Source organism: Marmota flaviventris, chromosome 1 (assembly GCF_047511675.1).
Source record: "Marmota flaviventris isolate mMarFla1 chromosome 1, mMarFla1.hap1, whole genome shotgun sequence".
NCBI classification, from domain to species: Eukaryota; Metazoa; Chordata; class Mammalia; order Rodentia; family Sciuridae; genus Marmota; species Marmota flaviventris.
The window spans coordinates 7,665,130-7,692,241 of NC_092498.1; the positions used below are offsets into that span (position 1 = coordinate 7,665,130).

At 40.4% G+C, this 27,112-nt stretch overlaps 1 protein-coding gene across 4 annotated transcripts in view; it reads right to left on the reverse strand.

Moving 5' to 3' along the window:
• Positions 1-3,769: 3,769 nt before the first annotated feature.
• Znf398 (zinc finger protein 398) overlaps positions 3,770-27,112 on the reverse strand; it is a 34,573-nt gene continuing 11,230 nt past the window's right edge. For 3 of the 4 annotated variants that reach the window (XM_071611183.1, XM_027943388.2, XM_071611190.1), the window contains 4 exons: positions 21,747-21,873; positions 21,070-21,183; positions 11,139-11,252; positions 3,770-9,850 (listed from right to left, as the gene is read on the reverse strand). In XM_071611183.1, the coding sequence (XP_071467284.1) occupies positions 8,694-9,850; positions 11,139-11,252; positions 21,070-21,183; positions 21,747-21,873 (1,512 nt within the window). In that variant the 3' untranslated portion in view covers positions 3,770-8,693. Of the gene's footprint in view, positions 9,851-11,138; positions 11,253-21,069; positions 21,184-21,746; positions 21,874-23,015; positions 26,805-27,112 lie in introns of those variants that run through there. The other variant, XM_071611187.1, reaches the window with a different exon arrangement.

Consider the following 27,112-nt stretch of genomic DNA (forward strand, 5'->3'; position numbering starts at 1 on the left):
CCCCTCCCATATAAATGAAGAAAATAATGCCTACCCTGGTCTATTTTAATGCTGTGAAATTAAATGAGATGAGACTTCTGCCTGGCATATAGTGGGCACTCAAGGAAGACAGTTATCCCTCACCCAAGGAGAGAAATCCTTGTAATTATCAGCAATATAGTGTCTACCTGGTCTCCCTAAAGGACCAGTGCTTATCTTAAGAACAGAGATCTCCAAGTCTTATCACCCCCTGAGAAACAGACCTACTGGTGCCTGAGTTCCATTGCACTTAGTAAAATAAAGAACATTATGGGCCCAAGGGAGACACGTGTTTACAGTTCTATATTCAGAAGGGCCATTATCAAGTACATACTTTCTCTGTTAGGCACACTTCCAGGATATAGAAAGGAGTATTTCATGGAGTTAGTATTATCCTCAGGGAGATTAGGGACTGATAAAGGTTATGCTCCCAGAACTCAGCGGTTTCCCTTCTTTCCTGGCCTCAAGCTGCCTCCCTCTGTTGTAAGTATAATGTCAATATTATTAGGGGAACCAGGCTAATTCATTTCTGCCAGCAAGCCACACCTCAGAGCACACATTCTGACCCACAGAGCATCAACTATCTCCCCTCTTTCCTAGAGATAGGGAATGGAGGACTAGGACAGTCCCGAGCATGCAAGTATCTTTTTAGGATAAAATTGTTAAGATTACTTCCCTTCCTTTTTAATAAGTTATAGCTACAACTCTTTTTATACAAAAGATGGTGCATTTATACACTTTCTCCTTTGCAGAGGTTGGATTTTCACCTGGCCATCCACATCTTCACCACTTGTGACCAGAGTGGCTGCTCAGAGCTAGAGATATAGTTCACTGCTGTATATGAACAAAGCTACACAACTTCAACAGAATTAAGTGCACAGGCTTCAGTTGGTGGCATTATTTTATAACCACTGAGCCTAGAAACAACAGACCATAAAAACCCATAATGGATACAAGCAGAAGGGTAGACATTTGGGGGTGTTTAAGGAGTACTTCCCTAAAGGAAAAAACAAAGGGCACAAGGAGGGAGCTACTAAAGCCACACAGGTCATGGACCCTACTATTGGTACTGCAGTTACAAAGGGTTAATGAGGCTGAGACATCCGATGGTGGAAACCCATCCTGCCCTTGGAGATGTCCTTGAGTTATCCTTGAGGAAAATGCCAAGTATCATGGTTACAACAGATTTCTTGGAAGGCCCCAAGCCTGGCCCCTTGACCTGTCAGGTTGGCCTTGATGCCTTCCTTCTCTCCACCTGGAAATTCTATAGCTACTGCAATGGATAGGGCATTTGAAGTGGTAGATGCTCAACTAATGGATGCCAGAGAGGCCAAAAGAGAGGGGATTCGTAAAACTGGAACATTTATTTATCTACCATTTTCTAAAGATTTCTGGTGCTGTGTTCTTTCAACAACTCCTGAGATTTATTTGAGGGAAACCTCCGGATTCACTCTTGGCTAAGGGAAGAAGATAACCAGATCTGTTCTTTGACTTAGTTTCACCCACCTCTCATTTAACAAGCAGGTCAAGAACTACCAAGGTGGCCCATGGGAAAGGGAGATGAGGACAGCCTCAGAGCCTCGGGCTCTCTTCCCACTGGCACGTCCATGTTCACAGGTTCCCATCTTCACTTTCACTTCACACTGTGCCTATGGGCTTGAGTGTAGTTCAGTGGTAGAGCACTTGCCTGGACATGTAAGGCACCCTAAGTAGTGCATAAAAATAAATATAATAAAGGTATGTGTCCAACTGCAACTAAAAAACAATATCTAAAAATATAAAAGACAAGGCTGGGGTTGTGGCTCAGAGGCAGGGCACTCACCTAGCATGCGTGAGGCACTGGGTTCCATCCTCAGCACCATATGAAAATAAAATAAAGATATTACATTCACCTATAACTAGAAAATAAATATTAAAAAATAAAAATGAATAAAGACACTGTGCCTAGTTAGACCCACCTCCAACGGAGGTCAATGCTTTAGGCTACAATGTCATTGACCTCCTCACCTCTAGAGGCAGAGCATTCTGAGGGGATGGGTGCTCAGGGTAAAGTGACAGAGCTCCAAGACCACTGTACTGAAAGGAGGGTTGATGTGGGGCCACAGCCAAATGTTTTGTGTAACTTTACAAAAGTTTTAAGGGCATTTTGCTCTTGCCAAAGAGTTTTCAGCATCCTTTTTACAGACCCATCTTTTGCCAACATTTTAACTCAAACACCCATCTCTCTTCCAAAAATGTTTGCTTTAAGCCTATGCAAAGTTTGGGAATATACTTTTTCCCTTCTTGAGTTTATTCTTAGGCTGCTTCACTTAAGCATTTCATCTCCTTTCCAAGTTTGACACTATAGACAAGTGACCTTCATTGGCTTCTCTTAGTTTTCTTCTGGTAGTGGGCACTGAACTGAGGGGCAACAGCTTATCACCAAGCTACATCTCCAGCCCTTTTAATTTTGAGACAAGTTCTCACTCAGTTACTGAGGTGGGCCTTGAGTTTTTGATTGTCCTGGCCCAGCCTCCAGAGTCACTGGGATTACATGCTTCTCTTTGGTTCTTAATGACTTTGTGATACTACAGAAGTAATGTTCAATCATTGAAACTGTTTTAACTCAGTGAGCACCCAAGGCTTAGGAATCCTTTATGCAGAAGATATGCTATATGTAATTGCAGTGTGTCCTTTCAAAGGCAGCCCTCCAAATTTTAAGTGCTTGTTTAATTACTAAAATGGTCAAGATTCATCTAAAATAGAGTCTAGTGCTCATGACAAAATGTACCAGTGTTTCCAAATGCAAAAGTAAGGTATGATTGTTAATTCAAGTTGGTAATAATGTCACCAAAGTCCCTTGTTTTTCTGCAAACTCCTCTTACAAGAAGGTGCAGGCCTCAGGAGGTTAGGAAAGTCTGCAGCACGGGTGCTGGCATCCCTCTCAGCTGTGCATATCCTGCCCAGTCCTGCCAGCGTGTGGTCTTTGGACATGGCACACAGAAGGTGCAGCAGAAATGAATGCTGCTTTCCCCACTGCCTCTAGCTTGCCTAACTATGGAGAGAAGTCAGAACTTTTTCAAATACCATTTCCATATCCTATTTCCCTAAGTCCTGCCTCCACTGTCGAGTTACAGCTTCCCACTGTGGATTCCAAGACCTTTATTCATCTCTGATCCATAGCTCACTGCTCTAGTAAGGCTCACTGACCAATGCCTGTCTTCCTCTTCCTAGGATCTTTTCTATCTCACAGGCACATTAGAATCACTTAGGGGAACTCAGAAACACACAGGCTCCATCACAGACAATGAAGCCATGCCAGGGTAGGCCCTGACACAAATGTCTTCTTCTGAACCCTGAGTCATTCTCAGGTGCAGTCAGGAACTAACTAGTGCAACAGCACTAGTCCTTGTCTTGGCCCAAAAGATCATCTGGGGAAATGAAAATCCCAAATTATTACTTAATATCTAATAACATAAATATGATTGGTTTAATTATTCTTATTCATAGTTTTTATCTTGTTGTTTACTCACTAAGGTTGGATAGCAGTTATTGTCTTTATAACACCATTTTAAGAAATTATAAACTCAAGGCCAAGAACTGATTTACCTACGTAGTATCATATGCATCCATAATTTCAAATTGTTTAACCCTTTTTTTTATAATTAGGATTGTACTCTTTATTCTGTAATAAATGCAAGTGTTTATTCTGCTGTGTTAAAAACAATCACTAATAGAATCTGGAGTAAAAACAGAAAAGAGAACCCAGAAGTAAAAATCTTAAGTTCTGTAATTTTAGATTCAGAAGGGACCATATTTTACCATCTTCTTCAATCTTCACATTAGAATTGGGAAAACAAGATCTTCATAAATTAGTTTGCCCCACATCAAGTACAGAATGTTATGCTGGGACCAAAATCCAGTTTTTAACCACTCTTGTGGTCTTCCCACAATATACTGAGTATCCCGATGCCCAACACCATGAGGGAAACAAAATGAGACATAGTCTGTGTTTGGGATAGTTTTGTTTTGCTTTATAGTACTGGAGATGGAACTAGGCCTCACACATGCTAAGCAAGTGTTCTACCACTGAGCTATACCTTAGCCCTTGGGTAGCTTAATTTTTAGGCCAGTCTCAAGATTTTAAAGCAAATAATGGCTTTACTAATAAAGACAAAGCCACATAGTTCAGCAAGGTTTTATCGGACATTTTATTTGAAATGAAACCTGGCTATCTTGGGGAGATTTGCTGCACGATGCTTTTATGGCTTCTCTGGTTTGGCTGCATCATTCTGCTTTGACGGGTAGTTAGTCTTAGAGGTGATATTTTTGGAAGAGGCAATTTATTTGACCAAGCTGACAAGAGTCATTTGTGTGATTGTGGCCAGTTATTCATTTAAAAAGAAACTGGAGCAGGGCCAGAAAGGGATGAGTAACACCCTCCCTTGACTCCTAATGACATTTATTTTACAAGACAAGCAGCACCTTCCAGTTCCTTTATGCAAGTGACAATATGCTCTGGTCTAAGGATAGATTCTCTAGTACTAGAAATGTCATACAGTCACTGCCCATTCCCAAGTGAATCCACCAGCCCACAGATCTTGGTGCAGGAGCTGTAGGATTTCCACTACCGACTCCAGCCAACTGAACCAGGATAAGCTCGTAACCACAAGGGTTGGCTGGAAACTTCTGGGTCCTCACATAGGAAGAGGAGCTGGGCAGACTCCTTATTAAAGAATTTACGAAATATCAAAGAGAATCAGCCTCATGAGGTCATGGCACACAGAAACTTATTGGAGCTGGGAGACACAGGAAAAAATAGGCCAGCCTAAATAGAAGCAAAAGATAATGTTAGGCAAAAGGCTGAGCTCCCAGCCACCCTGTGCCCTGCAGGGCAGCTCAGTTTTTGACACTTGCACCTCCAATTCAACCAGGATCTGTGACCTCCTCCTTGTGTCACAGGCTCTGTGCTAAATACTTCACATGGGTTTCCATGCATACCCTAACACCTCTGAGAATAGGTCTCAAATCCCTACTTTACTGATAGTGAAACTAAGGTTCAAGATGGTTAAATAACAGACCTATTACTTAGCAGGACCTGAATCTAGATCTGACCAGAGTTCTTGCCCTTGGCACTGCTCTAACCCACACTGTGCACCCTTACATCAAGGCCCTATGCTCTCCTGGTCCCATCCCATCATCACACCAACCTGACCTAACTCAAGTATCTTTTGCCTGAAAGATCCTGAAACTTTCCAAAACACACAACAGCCTCTCACAGACATGTGAGAAATAAATTCTCCTTTGCTACAGATAGGGAACCAGAATTAATGCAACAGGGCCAGAAGTGTCCCTCAAAACCACAGGAAAAAAACCTATCTGCTAACATCAGAGGTCTTGTCTATAACAACCTTTTGAGAAGACTAGCTATTTACAACCCTCAGACAGCTGCTGAAGGGGCATTTTGATGTTGCAGAAGCCAAGACCTGGGGAGTGGGGGGGTCCTACCCTTGCCTCAGAGGAAATATGAGCAGAAATTTAGGACTTCCATCCTATTTGAAAGAAAAAAAGGGACTCAGACCCTTTATCAACAAGATTTTTTGGGGACTGTGCATGTTAATGCCTAGCAAGCTACAGGGTTTGGCTGAGAGAAGCCCAGCAGGGATCCCCACCAGTGGTGGAATTGTGGTGGAGGAATTGTGTAGAACATGGATCTAGCCAGAGTCCACCTAAGGTGTCTTCAGTACCAGGTGTCCAGCAGAAGAGGCTCAGAGTCACCTTTCACTTTCTAGACAATCAACCAACTTCCATTTATTCTCACATTTGAGGCTGCACTAGGGGCACATCCAATGGTAACCATGGAAACGTAGTAAGCAGAGTGATTGGTTAGTCAACATCTGGATCTACTCCAGAGGAGAGGGTGCTTGTGTGCCAGTCAGAAGGACAGGCGAGGAGCACAGTTCTGGGGTTTCCTCTTCCCTATTGTGTCCCCAGGCCTCAGGTGCTTCTCTCAGCATGGTTTCTCTCAGGAGCACTTGATGGAACATGAATTTCTCCTCCACATGCTGAAAACTTCATTGAACTCTATCTCATCTTTCCCACTGATCCATTTCTGAATCATTAGCAGAAAAACCCTTTAGAGGGGGCCTGGAGTTCTACCTGATGGGGCCTGATGAAGGGAAAGAACAGAACCCACAATAGTTGAACTCCCTGCCTTGTGTCAAGGCTGAGGATTAGGTTTCCACATGCTTGTCTTTCTGGGATGGCCTGCACATTCCCTTTCATAAAGCTTTATGACTCTTGCTCCAGTGGCATTTGGATTATGTTCACTTTTTGCCAAAATTAGGTCTCTGTTGGCTACAGTTCTTAGCAGAAAGGGCTGTGGTATCTATCTGCCGCATTTTAATGCACAGGTCTCTCTTGTTATTAGTTGTATTCTCAGTGAATCTTTTCAGTCAATGAATTTTAGATGTTATCTGGTCCCACATCACATCTAATGTAGGAATCCCTCCTCCAGCATACTCTGGCAGATGCTTGAATCCATTCCAAAGAGAGCTCACCTCCTAAAGATGGTGCCTTGACTCTTTTCCCTTTTAACTGGGGGAATCAAGGTGCAAACCAGAACTGAATCTCACACTGAAGTTCCTAGTGCATCAACGAAGGTAGAACCCTGATTTTGGGATTCCCAGAACTCCTCCAAGTTTTCCTGGTGTGGGCCAGATTGTGGTTAGAAAGCTCTTGATCCCAACATACCAGGGTTCTGCCCATCATTCGTCTTGTTCTATTTCCTTGGATTTTTTTCATTGTCTATAGACTGAAAGTTAAGACAGCAGCCCAGGTCTCACACACATTTCTTATGTCTCCCATAGTCCCTGGTATTATGAATGTCACAAAACAGTGTTTTATAAATGTGACTATCCTGAAGAGCAGCCTTTTCAGACAGAGACTTCCCAGGAGCACAGCCAGCTGGACTAACATCCTCTCCTAGCAGGGCTACACAGAATGAGGCAGAGTAAAGGTGGATTCAGTGATAAGGAGAAAACATGTCCCTTCCTTATCACTTATCAAGAAAGTGTCCTGTCAAAATAGTCCCAGACCTTGTTCCAGGCATCAGAGAAGAATCAGAGGAAACAAGAGGGTATGGGAATAAACAACTTTTCTGCCCAAGACATAGGGCTTTTGCATTCTCTCTTCTACCTCAGGCTCTAAGCATGAGCAAAACAATAAATCAAATCAATTTCAGTCAAGTTTCTGCAAGAACCTTTGCTTTGATTTTGCTGTCATATTTAGCTTCACCTGGACAGAGGCCAAAGACAGGGATTTTGGCAGGAGAAGGAATGTATCACAGGATTTTTTTTTTTTTTTTTTTAATTTCTAGAGGCTAACTTTCCCACTTTTACCAGTCTCAATTTGCAGTTGAAATTTGAGAGCTATAAAGAAAAAAGGCCTTTTAACTAGTTGCAAAGACGTTGAGGAGCAGAACTAGGTTCAGATCTGCCCAGGTAACAGTGACCCCAAGGAAAAAAACCATGGTAGCTGAGTTACCTAAAAGCGTAACAGGCAAGACAGGTCATCCTTGTCTGCATGTGGTGTTCAGCTCTAAGTGACCTAGGAGGTGCCAATGGAGTAGGGCCAGGTGGGGGGACCTCCCTGCTGAATGCGAGAATGAGAATGCCACATTACAACACTGTGACTGGCTAGAGGAAACAAAAGCCCAGAGCTCAGCAGCACTTTCTGAAACTCCTTAATGTTTCAGGAAAGTGCTGTGATCTTTGCTGCTGATCATCATCAAGACAAGCAGATACCAGGAATGGAAAAGCCAGCTTACTAGCTTGGAAAAGATAAGGGAGAATGTGACATAAAACACTCTAAAATTCTGTTTCAGGCACAGGTTTTAAGCAGTTCAAGCAGTTCTATGATTGTTACACCAGCTACTTCTTGGGATCTCTAGCTTTTAAAGCTGGGCTGAGAACTCTGCTTCCAATTTTCTAACCAGGACCTTGGCAAAGATTTCTGACAGTTTAAATACCAATACAACAGCTTGAATGCTTCGAACCAAGCCAGCAAAAGTTAAGAACTGTTCTCCTAAATAAGCTATTTAAGTCGGGTTTTTGTTCGCAGGTATTGACAGAATGTATTAAAAGACAAGGTGGGAAAGCTAGGAGGCAGTCTCAGTCCTCCTGTTTCAGGGACAGGCGGCTGCGCAGCTGTGTGAACAGAGCCCGGCTGGTGTCCAGGAGGCAGCAACATAAACAGTGGCTAAGGCCCATTCTTCCAAAGTTACCTCACCTTGAGGAATTAATGAAAGGCCTGGCACATTCTCATGCCTGATGACCTGCTTCATGCTTGAGGGCTCTTTCCATGCACTTATCTCTACCTAGACGCAGTCCGTTCTCATTTTGCTTTCCTGGAACAGGATAAACTGAGGTTGACTCTTGCTTCCCAACCTCTCTGTAATATTTTTGACTTCTGTTTTTGTGGTATCTTTGAAAAGATGGGGCTGCGGGGCTCCTTTCCAGGTCTTTCTGTATTTCTGGTATTGTACTTTTGTTAAGTTCCAAAACATAAGCATATCTCCAGTGGAGTATAGAGGAACCAAATCTCTTATGCGTCAGATAATAATTACTGCGAGTGGTGGAGGGCTTGGGGGCTTCATATAGACTTTCTGTCCTGTCGTGAGCGTAGCTAAACCAGACTTACAACCCACCCCCTCCACTCCCTTCCCCATACCACTGATTGGTCTCTAGACCTTCCGTGCTAACACCCAGGCCAGAGGTTTCGAGGCCAGCTAGGAGTGGACCGGGTGGGTCGGGGGGCCGTGTGGCAGGGTCGCTTTCGCCCACACAGCCTCCATTGTGGCCCGAACGCAGGTGGTCCTTGAGCGTCTGCTTGTAGCGGAAGCTCCTGCCACAGAGGGCACAGGGGTAGGGCCTCTCGCCCGTGTGGATGCGCTGGTGCTTCATGAGGTGATGCTTGCGGATGAAGCTCTTTCCGCAGTGCGCACACTGGAAGGGCCGCTCACCCGTGTGCAGCCGCCGGTGGTTGAGCAGATGCTCCTTGCGCATGAAGCTCTTGCTGCAGTCAGTGCAGGGGTATGGCCGCTCGCCCGTGTGGATCATCTGGTGGCGGATCAGGGCCGAGTGGCCATTGAAGTCGATGCCACATTGAGGGCAGGAAAATGGGCGCTCCTGTGCGTGCCCACGCTGATGCAGCAGGAGGCTGATCTTCAGGCTGAAGCTCCTGCCACACTGTGTGCAGCGGAAGGGCCTCTCACTGGCGTGAGCCCGCCTATGACTCGTGAGTCGCGCCTGGTCAGCAAAGCGCTTGGGGCAATCCGGACAGGGGAAAGGGCGCTCAGTGCTGTTATGGACCCGAAGGTGGTAGGTGAGTCTTGAGGGGTGAGTGAAAGTCCGGGCGCAATGTGGGCAGGTGGGGGGTGGCTCACTGGCATGGTCCTGGGAGGTGCTGCCAAGGTCCGTCTGCGGGGCAAAGTGCTTGGGGCACTGGGCACAGGGTAAGGGATGCTCGCTAGTGTGGCCACATTGATGAGTCAGCAACATGTCCTGGTTTAGACTCTTGCCACAGTGGTGGCACGAGAACAGCTGCTCCCCAACTGGAGGTGGGAGAGGGTAGCTACCCAATTGAGTAAAAGTCACTTGTCCCTCTGAGGCTTCAGGCAAGTCACTGGCTGCACGTCCAAAAGGTGTCATGGGAGTGGACTGCTGGTGTTTGAAAGCCACATCTGAAAAAGCATCCTTTGCTGCTGGTGGTGCTGGAGCAGAGAACGCAACAGGAACTTCAGGGCATAAGGAGGCTCTAGCAAGGCCCTCGGCTTTGATGACGAGCTCTTCATCTGAAAGAAAGGACTCAAGAGTTACTCCCCTCAGGAGCTGTCTCACCGGCAACCCTCACAAGTTCCTACCCAGCTCCAACAGGTTTGCTCTCAGCTCTGAGCTGCTAAGATAAACAACACAGCAGAGGGCTGTTGTGATATTAATCAAGGTGTAGCAGTCCCTGTGGCAAATCAGAATTAAGGCTGTACTCTTTGATGCTCCCTGTTGAAAAAGGAACACTCTTGGCATCAGTCTTCTCCACATTACTGTATGTTTCACCTCTGCTCAAGAACTTTATTGCCTGTTGGGACAAAGCCTAAAATCACCTATTTATCTATTCTTATTCTTCTCTGTTCCACTTTCCCTGAAAATAGGGTAAGCATTTTACTTCTGCATCTGTTCTCCCTTCTGTAGAATACCTCCCTCCTTTCCCCATCTTACCAAATTATATCCAGCCATCTCAAACCAATTACCCTTCTAGGCCCACTTCTGGCTTCATGTCCTTCTTTATACCTTATTTAAATATCAGAAATATTCTCATTTCTGTTATGCTTATATAGCCCTTGCCACATAACAACATATGTGTTCCCAGGGTCAGTTTCTTGAAGGACAGAAACTGTCTTATTTTTCATTTGTACTTTACTGAATCTAAAGGAATACAGGGCTTGGAAGATATTTTTAAAAGAGTGTATTTAGTTATATAAACAGTTGGATCACTTCTGACCTTGAGATTCTCTTTTATAATTCCACTGGCAAAATGGAATTATAAAAATATCTTAGAAGGAAGCCATTTCTATTTCTTCTCCCATCATCGCTTTTCCTTTCATTGAATGTGATTAACATTTCCACTTGCATCTATCTCTTCAACAACATTCCTGTCTCTATCACCTGTCTCCCCACCCCACTCCCTATTTTTGTTTTATACTTTTTACATGATCTTCAAATGTTTTTCTGTCTTTTCCCATCTTCATACTTTTGGTCCATCTGAATGCACTTGTTTTTCTTCCTTTCATAATTCCAATTTGTTTTTTATTGTAGTGCTTGGGATTAAGCCCAAGGACATGTGCATGCTAAGAACATGTTTTACCACTGAGCTCCACCCCCAGCTCTAACCATTCCAATTTGTCTTTCATTTGAGTGTGTTTTCTCACTTGCAATTCATCTTAGTGCCTTTTATGGCTTAATTCAACCAGGTCTTTTTTTCTCCCACTCCTTTGCCTTTAAAACCCCATTCCTGCTGTGGCTTCTCTGGTCACTCCTAGCATAAACTGGATTTGGACAGGAGCATCTGTCTGGGCTGTTACTCACCTGCATGGGTGCCTTTGTAGATATCGCTCTCCTTGGACTCCTGTGGGGCCCCAACCTGAGGTTCTTCCTCTTGTTTAATCCAAGACAGAATATCTGATGTTGAAAGACCAGGCTCTATTTGTGGGGGAAAAGAGAATGAACTTCAGGGACTTGAATCAAAAGACAAAATTAATCACATTGGTTTGTAGAACACTGCATTTTGCCCAAATTTTATTTCTAACTAACTGTAACAAGATAGGCAGCTTATAAGAAAATGCATAAAACTCTAGAGAATCATTTCAAAATGAAATCAAATTGATGTATTTTTATATGATATTCTCGGCTTGATTCTCTTGTTTTCAGTGAGCCTATTAAAAAATAAATTACAATCTTTATTTTGGAGACGATATTCTGAAATAATCTAGAAAAAACAGTACTTTTAATTTCAGTAGCATTCTTTTTTTAAATATTTATTTTTAGTTTTAGTTGGATTCAATATCTTTTTATTTATTTATTTTTATGTGGTGCTAAGGATCAAACCCAGGGCCTCACACATACTAGGCAAGTACTCTACCACTGAACCACAACCCCAGCCCAGTAGCATTCTTATTTATCTATCTATTTAGTTATTTATTTTACTCGTAGATGGACACAATACCTTTATTTTTTTTATTTATTTTTATGTGGTGCTGAGGATCAAACCCAGTACCTCACACATAGTAGGCAAGCACTCTACCACTGAACTACAGCCCCAGCCCGGTAACACTCTTATATTCAACATATTTTCACTTTTCTCTCACAGTTTGTGAAACAGCAGAGCAGGCAATATTTTCTCCTTTTAAGTAGAAGAGCCTATAGGTTAACTAAATTACCAGTAAGGAAGTATTTACAGTGAAGTACCATATTATCAAAGATTTGCACACAAAAAGAAAATAAGCAAAGAATGAGGATGACCAAAATGGCTTTTTAAACGTTAATTAAAAGAGAAATATACTTCCAGAATTACAAAATCAAATCAGTTTAAACACAGAATTTGACTCCTCAAAAATATACTTTCAAAAAAAAAAAAATATATATATATATATATATATATACTTTCAGATTTTTCAGATTTCCAATTCTGGACTTCTCCTCAGATATCATATTATCTTTGCTTATTAAATGATACAGGCCATTGGGTCCTGAGCCCTGGTCCTTCAGGTCTTGGGATTCTTTTAGAACAAAAACAGCATTGCCTCTGAAGGCCTCATTTGGTCAGTGCAGATGCTTGCTATTCCAGCCTGGATCTGGGTGGCCTTTTTTGGCCTAAAAGGACAAGCTGGCAAGCTGGCAAGACCCAGAGAGTAAACTCAAGCTCTCTATAGTTATTTCTCAAAAAAGCCTTGTAGGCAGGGTATGGTTTTATTTCTAGCAAATGAACAGCACTCACTCTTTTGCCCAGTGCTTTTAAGTCAGCTGGAGATGGCTGGAATCTAATGTGTGCCGAGATCAAAAAGAAGCAGTGGGTACAACCAGGGCCAAACACTGTCCATTATATGGAGAGCCGGGAGTGCAGGTTTGCACACAGGCGGCAGGCTGCCTTCCCACCTACTACGTGGGCTGCAGGCATGGCTGTATGTGTCACCAGTGCAGCTTTATCTTTGTTCCCACCCAGACCTTATACAAACACACAGACGTAAAGAAAAAGGGGCAGTGGGTGTGAAGAAGAGGAGCTCCTAAGAAACACTTCAACCATCAAAAACATGGCTTACATTAAGGCTTACCTGTTTCTCTTTCACAATTTTCTCTTTCGCAAATAATGAGTTAGTGCTCTAGAAACCTCCAAATGCCATTCAAGCGGATTTGACTTTATATTATTGTTGATCATTACAAATTGATAGAATGTTATATATTTGATTAGCATCAATCAACTGTAGTCATTATTCTTTTTAAGACTTAATTTTTCTCTTCTTTGGCCAATGGAATAGGCCTGATGTGCTTCTCATATGACCCCAGATGCCTGGTTTCCCTCATTTCTGGCATGACAAACTATAGCAGGCTCAGCTAGTAAGTACATTTCTTTTTCTTTTAAATATTTTTGTTCTTTTTTTAAAAAAATCTTTTATTTTTTAGCCATAGATGCACACAATATCTTTTTTATTTTTATGTGGTGCTGAGGATTGAACCCAGTGCCTCACAAGCGCTCTGCCACTGAGCCACAACCCCAGCCCTGGGGTTTTTGTTCTTTTTACTTACATACAACAGTAGAATCTATTTTGGCGTATTGTACATTGAGTATAACTTCCCATTTTTGTGGTTGTACATGATGTGGTGTTACACTGGTCATGTATTCATATATGAACGTAGGAAAGTTATGTCTGATTCATTCTACTGTCTTTCCTATTCCCATCCTCCCTCCCTTCCCTTCATTCCCCTTTGTCTAATCTAATGAACTTCTATCCCCCCTGCTCCCTATTGTGTATTAGCATCTGCACATCAGAGAGAACATTTGGCCTTTGATTTGGGGGATTGGCTTACTTAGCACAATAATCTCCAGTTCCATCTATTTACCAGCAAATGCCACAATTTCATAGTTCTTTATGGCTAATAATATTCCATTGTGTATATATACATTTTCTTTATCCATTCATCTATTGATACCTAGCTTGGTTCCATTGTGAATTGAGCTGCTATAAACATTGATGTGTCTGTATCACTATAGTATGCCAATTTTAAGTCCTTTTGGGTATAAACCAAGGAGTGGAATAACTAGGTCAAATGGTAGTTCCATTCAGAGTTTTCTGAGAAATCTCCAGACTGCTTTCCAGAGTGGTTGCACCATTTTGCAGTTCCACCAGCAATTTATAAGTGTACCTTTTCCTCCATATCCTCACCAAGATTTATTGTTACTTATATTCTTGATAATTGCCATTCTGACTGGAGTGAGATGGAATCTCAGGGTATTAGAGAATTTGCATTCTCTAATTGCTAGTGATATTGAACATTTTTTCATATATTTTTTAACTATTCATATTTCTTCATCTGTGAAGTGCATGTTCAGTTCCTTTGCCCATTTATTGATTGGGTTTTTGGGGTTGGGTTTTTTTTTTTTTTTTCTGTGTGTGTGTGTGTGTGTGTGTGAGTTCTTTATATATCCTGGAGATTAATGCTCTGAGGCAGGTGGCAAAGATTTTTTCCTATTCTATAGGCACTCTCTTCACATTCTTATTTCCTTTGCTGTGAAGAAACATTTTAGTTTGATACCATCCCATTTATTGATTCTTGATTTTACTTCTTGTGCTTTAGGACTCTTGTTGAAGAAGTCAGTTCTTAAGCTGACATGATAAAGATTTAGGCCTATTTTTTTTTTTTCTAGTGAGTTTTGTGCAGGGTGAAAGCAGGGGTCTAATTTCATTTTGTTACATATAGATTTACAGTTTCCCAAGCCTCATTTGTTGAAGAGGCTATCTTTTCTCCAACCTATGTTTATGGCACCTTTGTCTAGTATGAGATAACTATATTTATGTGGGTTTGTCTCTGTATCTTCTATTCTGTACCATTGGTTTTCATTTCTGTTTTGGTTCTAATACCATGCCATTTTTGTTACTATAGCTCTGTAATATAATTTAAGATCTGGTATTGTGAAGCCTCCTACTTCACTTTTCTTGCTGAGGATAGCTTTGACTATTCTGGGCCTCTTATTTTTCCACATGAATTTCATGACTGTTTTTTATATTTCTATGAAGAATATTATCAGAATCTTAATAGGAGTTGCATCAAATCTATATAGCACTTTTGGTAGTATGGCCATTTTGACAATATTAATTCTGCTTATCTAAGAACATGGCAGATCTTACCACTTCTTCAATTTCTTTCTTTAGTGTGCTGTAGTTTTCATTGTAGAGGTCTTTCACCTCTTTTGTTAGATTTATTTCCAATTTTTTTGAGGCTATTATGAATGGGATAATTTTCCTACTTTGTCTTTCAGCCAATTCATCACTGATGTATAGGAATGCAATTGATTTATGGGTGTTGTTTGAGTTCTTTTCTTATTGTATCCCTTTAATTTCTTTCTTCTAATTTATGTGGGTTTCCAGGACTAGGTTGAATAGAAATAGTGAAAGAGGGCAGCCTGGGCCAGGGATATAGCTTAGTGGGTAGAGTGCTTGCCTTGCATGCATAAGGCTCTGGGTTCAATCCCCAGCACCACCAAAAGAGTAAAAGAGTGCATTCTTGTTTTGTTCCAGTTTTTAGAGGGAATGCTTTCAAGTTTTCTCCATTTAAAATGATATTGGCCTTGGGTTTAACTTATAAAGCTTATAAAATGTTGAGGTACATTTCGACTATCCCTAGTTTTCCTAGTATTTTGAATATGAATGGATGCTGAATTTTGTCAAATGCTTTTTCTGTATCTATTGAGATAATCATATGATTCTTGTCTTTAAGTCTATTGATGTGATGAATTTTGTCTATTGATTTCCTTATGTTAAACCAACCTTGCATCACTGTAGTAAATAAATACATTTCTTGTCCCAGGCTCAAAAATCAATGACCACTCTGAGAAATGGGACTTAAGATAAGGCTGCTAATTACAAATCAAGTGTTTTAGTCAGGTTTTTGATGCTGTAACTAAAAGTTCTGACCAGAACAATTTTAGGGGAGGAAAAATTTATTTAGGGGCTCACAGTTTCAGAGATCTCAATCCATAGACAGCAGACTCCATTCCTCAGGGCTCACAGTGAGGCTGAACATCATGGTAGAAGAGTGTGGTAGAAGGAAACGCTCACATGATTATTATGAAGCAGAGAGACCTCCACATGCCAAATACAATTATGTACCCCAAGGTACACCCTACCCGCCTTCAGCCATCATACAATTAATCCCATCAGGTGATTGATTCACTAATTGGGTTAAGGCTTTCATAACCCAATCATTTCTTACCTGAACCTCCTTTTTTTGGGGGATGTGGGGGCTTCCAGGGATTGAACTCAGGAACACTCAGCCATTGAGCCATATCCCAGCCCTATTTTGTATTTTATTTAGAGACAGGGTCTCACTGACTTGCTTAGTGCCTCGCTTTTTGCTGAGGCTGGCTTTGAACTCGTGATCTTCCTGCCTCAGTCTCCCAAGCTGCTGGGATTACAGGTGTACACCACCACACCTGGCTTCCCTGAACCTTCTTGTATTATCTTACACGTGAGCTTTGGGGGATATCTTACATCCAAACTATAATATCAGGTATCATTGTTTCTAGATCTTTTCAATGGACAAAGTTATAAAAGACATACTTCTTAGAGAAAGAAAAGTGTTATGAGTCCATATTAATATTTCTGATTCATATGTAAGATTACTGGGTTTAAATTAAATCCTTTTGTTTTATACTAGTATTTTTCCTCTCTTACCCTGAAAAAGCTTAATTTCTAATGACATTAACGTGGTCTTTGCTTCATCTAAATATATTCCAAAATGATACCAATATACTAATAAAATATGAATGCAAAGTTGTTGTTTTGTGGTTCTTTTAGTCTTTGGGATGTGTCTCTCTATGGACATACAGTTAAAACATTAAATTTTAAAGTCACTTGAAATAAATCTGTGTGTGTTCATGTCACCTAACATACCATTAGGTTTGGATATCTTATTATGTATTTGATTTTCAAAATATTCAAAATCAAATACATAATAAGATATCCAAAAAAAATATTTACAGCATTCTAAAATCAAAGCTATAAAATAAGGTATATTTAGAGAAGTTTAGGTTCTATCTCTATGGTTCCATCTCTATACAGAGAAAGTCATTCTGGTTTGTTTTTGTTTTAATGTTCCATCGTTTCTTTGTGAATATATAAGCAAAAATGTATACATTCATACCTTCCCTCTCTGACCCAGTATGGCATACCACATAAAATACACAAACTACACCTTGGATTTTTCACTTCATAATATATTTTGGAGATCTCTCTATAGTGGTAAGACCTTTCTCACTCCTTTTTATAGTCGTACTACGTAGCTGCAGCATTGTTTATTCAAGAATCCCTGATTGATAAGCATTTGGATTCTTTCCAGTCTTTTCCCTACAATATTAGTTAGAAGCCAACCATAAAAGCTATGAAGAGCTAAACAACAAGCCAGTTCTCTAGAAATTTAAGTGGCTGGCACTACTAGAATCCCCTTGCTAAATGTCTTCCCTGGACTTGGGACATACACCAAGAAGCTAAATTTCTTTTCTTTCTTTTTAATATTTATTTTTTATTTTAAGTGAACACAATATCTTCATTTTATTCTTATGCTATGCTGAGGATTGAACCCACTGCCTCACACATGCTAGGCAAGCACTCTACCACTGAGCTACAACCCTAGCCCCTGAATTTCTTTTTCCCTTTTTTTTTCCCTCCCTTTTTTGAGATGGGGTCTAGTTGTCCAGGCTGGTCTCAAACTCCTGAGCTCAAATGATCTTCCCACCTCAGCTTCCCAAGTAGCTGGGACTAGAGGCCCACATTACCACATGCAGCTCCCTTCTTTCTGAATGATGCCAAACGTCTAAAAGTTCCTCTGGCCATTTAACTAGCTGGATCAAAACAACTAAATAAATATGTATTTTATCAGATTACTGGTTCTCAGCACTGCTATCACAGAACACACAGAACACTGCAGTGTCAACCACAATCTAGGGAGAGCAGTGCGAGTATATAAGGAGGGCCTTGAGAAAGTGAAACAGAATCGGAGAGCCTGGAACTTGGATGGCCTGGTGCAGACACCTGCTCTGAGACAGCACAACAGACACTGGTCAGGTCAGCACAGTGGCACTACAGGCATATTCCTCACAGGCCCAATGCTGAATGCACAAAAGGAAAGCCATGTCATTGGACCATGCAAGTAGCAGGCCACGGGGAAAACCAGAGAATAGAGAAAAACTGGATACCAATCAAGTGAGAAAAACTAGATAAATGCTGAGATTTTATGTTTGAGAGTGGTTAAAAATAAAAAGGCTAATCACAATAAATATAAATTTAATGTCTATATTGATTGAATGCTATTTTAAGTGTGAATCTGATTGAGTTAATTTGTTTCTGCGTGTTTTAAACTTATATGTACCATGCTTTCTGAAAGGGGGCTAGAAACTCGAGGTTCTCAGATTTGTGCAAAGGTCTAGAAAAGCAGCTAAGATAAAACATGTTGAGATCTGGCTTCTAAGAAAGTTATAAAAATACTTGAGATGGGTAACAACTATTGGTTAAAAGTACAGACACTTAAAAAAAAAAAAAAACAAACTTTGTAAAACAGGTGTAGGTCTATAACCTAGCCAGGTGAATGTGCTAAATATTTGTGCAATAAGTTAAAACCTCTATATTTTGATGATTCTTATTCACAAATAAATTAAGCTAATGTAGTCTTGAAGCAAAAATACAGGATTATTATAAATTAGGATATGACTTAATCATTGATTTTCTTTAAGAAAAATGATTTTAGGGGCTGGGGTTGTGGATCAGTGGTAGAGTGCTTGCCTTGAATATGTGAAGCACTGGGTTTGATTCTCAGCACCACATATAAATTAAAAATAAAGGTTCATCAACAACTAAAATTAATAAAATAAAAATTAAAAAATAAAATGATTTTACTGAATTAAAGTGACCAGAGATAAAGATAGGATAACAGCAATGAACTTTGATGGTCAAAAACATCTCCCTGGACTGTAAGTTTAAGAACTGAGTTAATTTTGGGTCATTCTAAAATCTTGGCCTGAGTCCATGGCTTCTAATTTCTTTACCCCTTTTTGGTACTGGGGTTTGAACCCAGGGCATTTTACCTTTGAGCCACATTCCCAGTCCTTTTTATTTTTTATATTGAGACAGGGTTTCACTAAGTTGCTTAAGGCCTCACTAAGTTGCTGATGTTGGCTTTGAACTTGCCATCCTCCTGCCTCCAAAAAGATATTTTTTAAATCCTGTCACAAAAGTAACCTAACGTTAGTACCCTCCACCTAATATTTGTGTGGAACAGTCTTTTAATGACTATGACTAGACAGTGATTAAATACTATTCTTCAGTGAAAGGAGAAGATTCAAAATAGGCCTCAGACTTAGAAGGGCCTGCTTGCAGGGTCCATCCCTGACTAGCAAACCATTCTCTACACTGATATAAAACTTTCCCTAAATGCTAAAAGTAACTCATTCTGCCTAAACTATTTGTCAAGCAGTGTGGCTTATACCGGCTGCCTACTTTTCTTCTGGGAGTCTGGAATTTGGGTATGGGCAGAGGGTGTCTGTGTGACAGCCTCTAACTGAAGACCCTGGTACTGAGTATCTGGTGAGATGCTCTGGTTGACAACACTCTGTATGTGTTGCTGTATTTCACCGTGGGGGAAAGTAAGTGTGTTCTGCAAAGTCCCTGGGAGAGGCTTAGGGAGGCTTGTCTCTCCTTTCCTCGGTACCTTTTCCCTTTGATGATGTTGCTTTGTGTCCTTTTGCCATAACAAATCTTAGCTATGAGTACTACTAAATGCCCAGTTCTGTGAGGTTTTTTTTTTTTTTTTTAATGTAACATATTGATTGACCCAAGTCACATGAGTCCTATTCTCGAGTTTGGATAAATATCTAGTTTGAGAATCATGAATGGAAGCTAAAACTATAAAGAATAAAATCAGAGTGTTAAATAAATCAAACACATTGTTCATTTTCAGTAAAAAATGTATTAAGGTATGCAGGTTGACTACCCAGAAACAGAGTCTTAAAAACCAAGGCTTTTAAAATAAATTCACAAGATAACAGCTAAATGAAACTTTGATACATCATTATCAAACCAAATTACTTGTATCTTTTTTACCCATCCCCCCAAAATAAAATGATACAATTAATCTAGCTGAGAACCATCAGGCACTTAACAATATGGACTAAAGAGATACATGGATAATGAATCTTTCTATAATCAAATCACCCATCTGGTGATGTTATTTTAAACATATTCTTTATCATGATAGAGATTAATCAGATTAAACCTATTTCAATACCTATATGCAATCATCCACACATTCTTAAAAAATATGTATAGCAGATGTATGTATTGCTCAAAACCCAGAGAAGATACACTTAAGATTTGAACATTTTGTAAAATTTACCTCAAAAGGGAAAAAAAATATTGAATCCTAGGTTAATAATATTGATGCTGAACTATTTAGAAGGAAATGTACTGATGTCTGTACTGATTTTACATATGTCAAAAACAGAACAGGTTGATGGATGAATGGCCAGATAGAGGGGTACAGAGATAGATATATGTGAATTAAGAAGGCTGAGAAACTGTTAGTGGTAGAATCTTGTGCTGGATAGCTAGGTGTTTACTATAAAATTGCTTCAATTTTTCTGTTTGAAAATTTTCAAAATAAAAAGATATTTTTAAAAATGCCAGTGTAGGGGATAGTGATCAAAGTTCATCTGATAAAGGTATCTGGAGAGTAAACTTTCTGTGAACTTCTACTCAGCAAAGAAAAAAGATGTATGAGGATTTTCTGACAGCCAAGGTAGGACATGAGATGGTACAACAGGACCACAGCTTTCTCTGCTAGCTCTCCAGATCTGGGAATATCCACACTAACCAGGCAGGTGAAATCAGGGTCCACTGGTTAAGGGTACTCTGGAGGGACTGTGTGGACTGCTAGGCCTCTGTACCTCTCAGGCACACCTTCCCAGAGCCTCTGCACTCCACACCTGCATGATTCCTTGTCATGTAAGCATGTTTATTTTAGTAAATAACTAGGGTTTAGTACTTTCATCAAGGACCCTTAGATGTGTGGTAACGATCAGTGATGGCAATATACAAGGTGATCTCCAAGCTCTTCTATATTTACCAAGATAGAAATACCCATTCAAAGTCTAGTTGATTTACCAATGAATGGCTCAGGAAGCCCTGAAATCCTGCTTACTTAGTTCTGACCAGGAAAGGGAGATGAAGAGTGGATAATCTCTACTCCCACTTACCTTCACTGGGGTCTGCAGGAATTTCACTTGCCTCTGGTGCTGTCTGGTTCTCTGTATTATGTTCTCCTTCTGGTTGAATCTGAGATAAGACATCAGGTTGGTTCATGGCATAATCTACGAGAGGAAAAAGGGAGAGCGGGTATGACAGAGCTAAATGAAGTATGACGACCAACAGCCATTAAGGCTGAGTACAATCTTTAAGGTCCCCAGGAATTTCTTTCAGATTGAATATGGCTTCTCTACATCAATTCACTTCCAACAAAAGATGATAACTACTCAAGAAAGCAGGTACGAGCAAATGTACTATGAGGTGAAGCAATGTGCCAGGTGAGCTCTGCCCACTGCTCCTTTCATGGGGATGAGAATGACAGCAGGCCTCAAGGGAGAGTGGTTAAGCTCCTTTAAATGTGAAGGACACCCAGGGAAACCCCCAGTTCACAAGACTCACAGCCCTGAATGTCATTCTTCCCTAGGATTTAGCAAAAGGAGGGATTATGATATCCTACTTAGCAAGTGTGAATTGGCCTTTTTAGCTTGGAAACTAAAAACTTGGACATCTCTCATTTCATTGTGCAGTAAAGACACAATGAAAATGAGGACAGTAAAGGAAAAGAGTCTGTCTCCGCCCTCTCTGGGGCTGCTGTCACCTCATTCAGAAGGTCCCAACTCAGCCTCACCCATGGAGATAAGAGATTCGTAGTTTCCCTTCATGATATTCTTGTAAAGCTCCTTTTGCCATTCTTCCAACTTTTCCCACTCTGGAGTGGAGAAGTAGATGGAGACATCATCAAATGCCACAGGCACCTAAAATTACAATCACATGGGTTAGTCCCACCCATTGCAATTCAGTCATTCAGTAACTGCCCCCATTAGTTCCTTTTATTATTATTATTTTTTTACATTCTCAAAGGATTGGCAATGAGTATTCTAAATAGCTCATAAGTTGTTAATGCTCCACTTTTTATTAGTACAATCCTAAAATCTCAACACATAACATGTAGCTGGCACATTTCTTGAGGCATATTTAAGTGTTTTGCAAGCAGTAAGAAAGCATCTCAATGCCACACAGTAAACTTCAAGTTTTTCTGGGCTAGGGTTGTGGGCTCATTGGTACAGCGCTCACCTAGCATGTGCGAGGCACTGGTTCAATCCTCAGAACCACATATAAAATAAATAAATAAAATAAAGGTATTGTGTCCAACTACAATTAAAAAATTTTTTTTAAATATTTTTTACATGTTGGTGTACCTTTATTGTTTATTTATTTATATGTGGTGCTGAGGATCGAACTCAGTGCCTCACACATGCTAAGCGAGCCACTCTGCTGCTGAACCACAACCCCAGTCCCCAAAAAAATATTTAAATAAAACAAAACTTCAAGTTTTCCTGCATCTCTCATTTCATCTATTTGATCTGCCTTTCTTCAGGAACAGTTTTCCTCAGGAGAGTTGATTCCTCTAGCACTTCCTCTTCTAGTTCTAATCTCCTGCAAAGCAGAGGTCCATCCTCTGATACTATTCCTCAAATCTATGAGGAGGAAAGGAAGTTCCATGCCCAGTGACTGAAAGCTAACAGGACTGACACCAAGAGCATGTAAGAGAACAAAATTCGACTACAAAATTCATTATGGCTTCTCTGTATAGCCTTTAGTCTTTTTTGAAGTCTTTCATATTCTTTTTGTTTTTATTGTTCTTACATTTACTTTCCTTCAAATTTATTGTGCTTTTCTGTAATGATGTAAAAAGTGTTCCTTTTCCCATACATTGAGGTGTTCAAAATTCTAGGTCCTAATCTTGGACTAATCTATCTCTCTGCTATCTTATGTGTTTATTCAGTTTATATAAATTAAATATGTCCTTATTTAGTATATAATAATATATATTATCTTACACAGATATACATGAGCTTTTTATCTCATCATTTGACAATACAATTTTATATTTTACCCAGCTATTTCTTGTTCAAGTCATTTGCAAAGGCAAGATGGTTTCTGAAGAAATCCTGTTTGGTGGGTAAAGGATCCATAGAAGGATTCTCATTATTGTCTGAATTCTGATCCACTGGACCTGGAAATGGGAAAACTTTGATGTTACCACCACCCCCAAGGACCACAGAAATCCTAATTGTGTTCATTTTTAAAGTGCTTGCAGAAGTTACACCAAAGGCCCCTGTCACATTTTGCCCAGGGTGATATTGGAAGATATTGGTGACTGGAAGACATTATTCACATTCTCTTTCTTCCTTTGGACAGAATCTGCTGATGTCCTCTAATTGTATCTGCCTCCTTACTTCAAGAGGTCTTTCTTCCCTTTTGGAACCTCCACTGAGGCACAAGGTCCAGATTGCCTTGCAGTCTTACCTTCCATGTTCTTTGAATGATAGAATTTGTTTCAAATTCTTCTCTACAGGCCTCTAAAACTTCTGCCTTCTCCTTCGATTTCTTCAGCTTGTTTGTGAAGGGATTCCCTGTCTCTAGGCAACTGTAGTCCACTGCAGTTTCCTTCCTGCTCAACTGGATGCCTATGCTTTTCTTCAACCACCATGTCTATTCTTTCTTTTCCTCTTCCACTACCTTTTCAACTCATAGCTGCACTTTTTCGGCTCAGCTTCTTAAATTTTGGCATTCCTATTTCAGCTTTTCACTGTTCCCTTTAGCATTTGGTTTGAATTCGTCAAATCCACTCTGACTGTGCAAGGGAGATCTTGCATCTGCAAACTACTCCTTTGTTGTTTCAGGTCAGAATTTTCATTTTTCCTTTCTCTGCATTTTTGGTGTTCACAGTTTGTCGACATTTCAGCCTAATACCATGAAGATCCTTCTGGCCGACTCTCTTGCCATGTATGGAGCAGATTTCTCCTCACACAGATCCTTTTCAGAGGGTTTCCAGACTTCCAGTTCCACTTTTCATTTTCTCTAGATCTGCTAACTTGTTCTTGAACTCCAGCTTTTCATTTTGTTGTATATTATTTTTTTTATAACCTCATTCCCTGGCAGCTTGTACTTTTTATATATTAATTTGTAACCATTTTTTCTTTCAGAGACATGGTCTTGCTATTTTCCCCAGGCTGGCCTCCACTTCTGGGGCTCAAGCAATCCTGATGTCATCTCCCCCCACTCCAAAAAAAGCTAGACTATAGACACATGCCACTGTGCTGTGTTCCTTTCCTATCAAGAGCACCTGGTGCTCAGTGGCTGACATTCTAGTGACTCAGTTATGTTCACCCAAGTCTTATTCCTTTCTTAGCTCACTCCTAGAGCTTGCTGCTTCACTTTTATTTGTTTTAAATTCTTGGGGCACTTTACCACTAAGCTACAACCCCAGCCCTTTTCTTTTTCTTTCTTTTCTTTTTTTAAAATATCTTTATTTTTATTTATTTATTTTATGTGGTGCCAAGTATCAAACCCAGGGCTTCACACATGCGAGGCGAGCACTCTACCACTGAGCTACAGCCCCAGCCCATAGCCATTTTCATTTTGAGACATAATCTCATTAAATGGCTGAGGACCTCACTAAGTTTCTCAGACTGGCCTCAAATTTGGGATCTTCCTGCCTCAGCCTCCCAAATTGCTGGAATTACAAGTATGCACCACCATGTGTGACCTATCTTTAGTTTTATCTATTATGTTTAGTCACCTATTTTGAATATTTAAGTTATTTATTGGTCAGTGTATTTCTTTCTTGTTCAATTTTATATTATTTACTGATTAAGAGATACTTTGTTGCTTGACTATAGTGGCTGCCAGCCCCCACAGTAGGGCTTCTAGTCCAGTAGGCAAGTATTCAACCACTGAGTTCCACCCCCACCCATTTGCAGCTTTCTTTCCAAGAATTTGGCCCAATAGTTTAGCTAACTTTTTCAGTCTGACTGTAGCCTGAATATCAGCCAACCACCACACCTGTATTCTTTGGCCGTTTTCTACCTAAGCACCAGAATTCTCTTTTTCGGTCCTTAATTCTGCTGTCTGCCTCTTAATATTTTCATTTCTGATATAAGTAGCATTTTTCTTGGACAAGCCACTCCATTCCTGTGCTGCCTCTTAAGGGATCAACACCAAGTTTATAGTTTATGTAGTTCTTCATCTTTCTTCAGGCTTGCAATCTCTGACTTATATGTCTGTTCTTCTAAATCACCTTTAAATTCTGTTTTTAGTGTTCAGGTTCTGATTTGAGAAACGTCATAGAAAAGCTTATCATATTCAACTCGATACTTTTCCCCTTCTACACCCAGATTCCAAAAATACACTCTGTCATTGGAGTCTCTAATTCTTTGTTGTATTTGGGGTCTTAACAATTCCATTTTTGGTGGCACTGACATGTGCAGCTTGATTTCTCCTAAGTCTTTAGTTTTCTCTACAAATTCTTCTCCTAGCTCTTGAAGCATAGTTGAAATTTTTCTTAGCCAGTTTGCTTTTTACTTAACAGGCACTTAAATTCACTTTGTAACTTTATATATTCATTCTGCAACCTTGTATGTCTCACTTTCGGAGTCTAATGGCTAGTTTCCTGATGTTCCCATCCTTACCTTTCATTGGTTAACATGTTTTGGAATGCAGGTTGAGAAGTTGTCAGCACACTGAACCAGGAGGGGAAAATGTTGAGGAAAGTGTCCACATTGCAAAGTGAGCTGATACCCACATAAAACTAAATTCTAGCTTTCTTAATGTCCAGTTTTCTTTCCTCAGCAGACCAAAATACCAGACTTATACACACTCCTTGCAATGAGTGCACATAAAACTTAAGAGCTAGGCCAGGGAACTCAGTGGTAGAGAGCTTGCCTACCATTCACGAGGCCCTTAGTTCAATGCCAGTATTAAACACAAACAATGGTGACCTGTGTTCTGGCTGGGCTTGCTATAGCGGACACCTCCACAGCTCTGACAATGAACATCCACTCAACTCAACTCATCTTATGGAGGCACTGGGGTTAAGAGATATGATCCTACATGTAAGGTGTTGGCACAGCCCACAATACCTGGCAGGACCCTCAGCAAAGAGGAGGTGGGACAAGGAAGAGGTGACAGGGCAATGAGGAGGCAGAGAAGAGAAGAGTCAGACTTTAAACCTTGCGGAAATCTGAGATATCCTATGAGAGCCCTGAAGGCAGAGAAGGTAGCACACACTAAGAAAGGTCCTTCTCCTGCTCAGTGGACTGCCTTTTCAGGGATGTGGGGCCAAGACATCATCTCAAATTGCTGCCCACTCCCCTCTATCTTTTTAAGTGTCTTCTTAGTTGCAAAATACTATGTGAAATAGTAAAAATTCCATGGAGAAACTTAAGACAGAGCCCAGCCTCTAGGAAGTCAGATGCTCCCAAGGAGTGAGGTGATAAATTCTAGGGCTGTGTTTGGGAGGGTGAGACAATTACTTGTAAACAGTCACTCAGAGTTAGGAACAACTGCAAAGCAGTATTTAACTCACACAAGAAAAAATATGAGTATTTTCTATGTACAAGGTTTTCCCCTAAACTCCAAGATTATTAATATATGGTTTCTTCCCAAAATGAGCATGTAAATTAGTGATATGAATAAGAAATTTCAGAAACAGTTATAGTAGGGCTGGGATGACCCTATGAGATGAGACTTTGGCTAGTCCTAAGGAGAATGGGAAAAAACATGTATGCAAGAAAACTGAGGAGTACATTTGAAGGACAATAATAAATTCTACCTACCTGTGGGTCAAAGTCGTAAGCAGACAGAATCCCTACCTCCCAGGCAGAATGGACTAAAGTTAGGCAATTCTCCTGCAGCAAAAATGGGGAGGCTCTGGGAAACTGAACTACCTGAACATTAGTACCTGGAGTAATATCCATCATAGTGGCTGGCTCTTCTGGCCATGCAGCAGCTGTCTAGCTTTATTCTTAAATATGAATTAACTATTAAGTATCTTAGAGAAAGCCTGTGATACGAACAAGAAAAAATAAAAAAGGAGAAATGTTCCATGGAAAAAACACCAGTTAATTCAGCTCACAACTTAAACAACTGCCCAAATTCTTTACTTAAAGACAACTACTTGTTGTTCTGGGTATGAAACAGAAATGTATT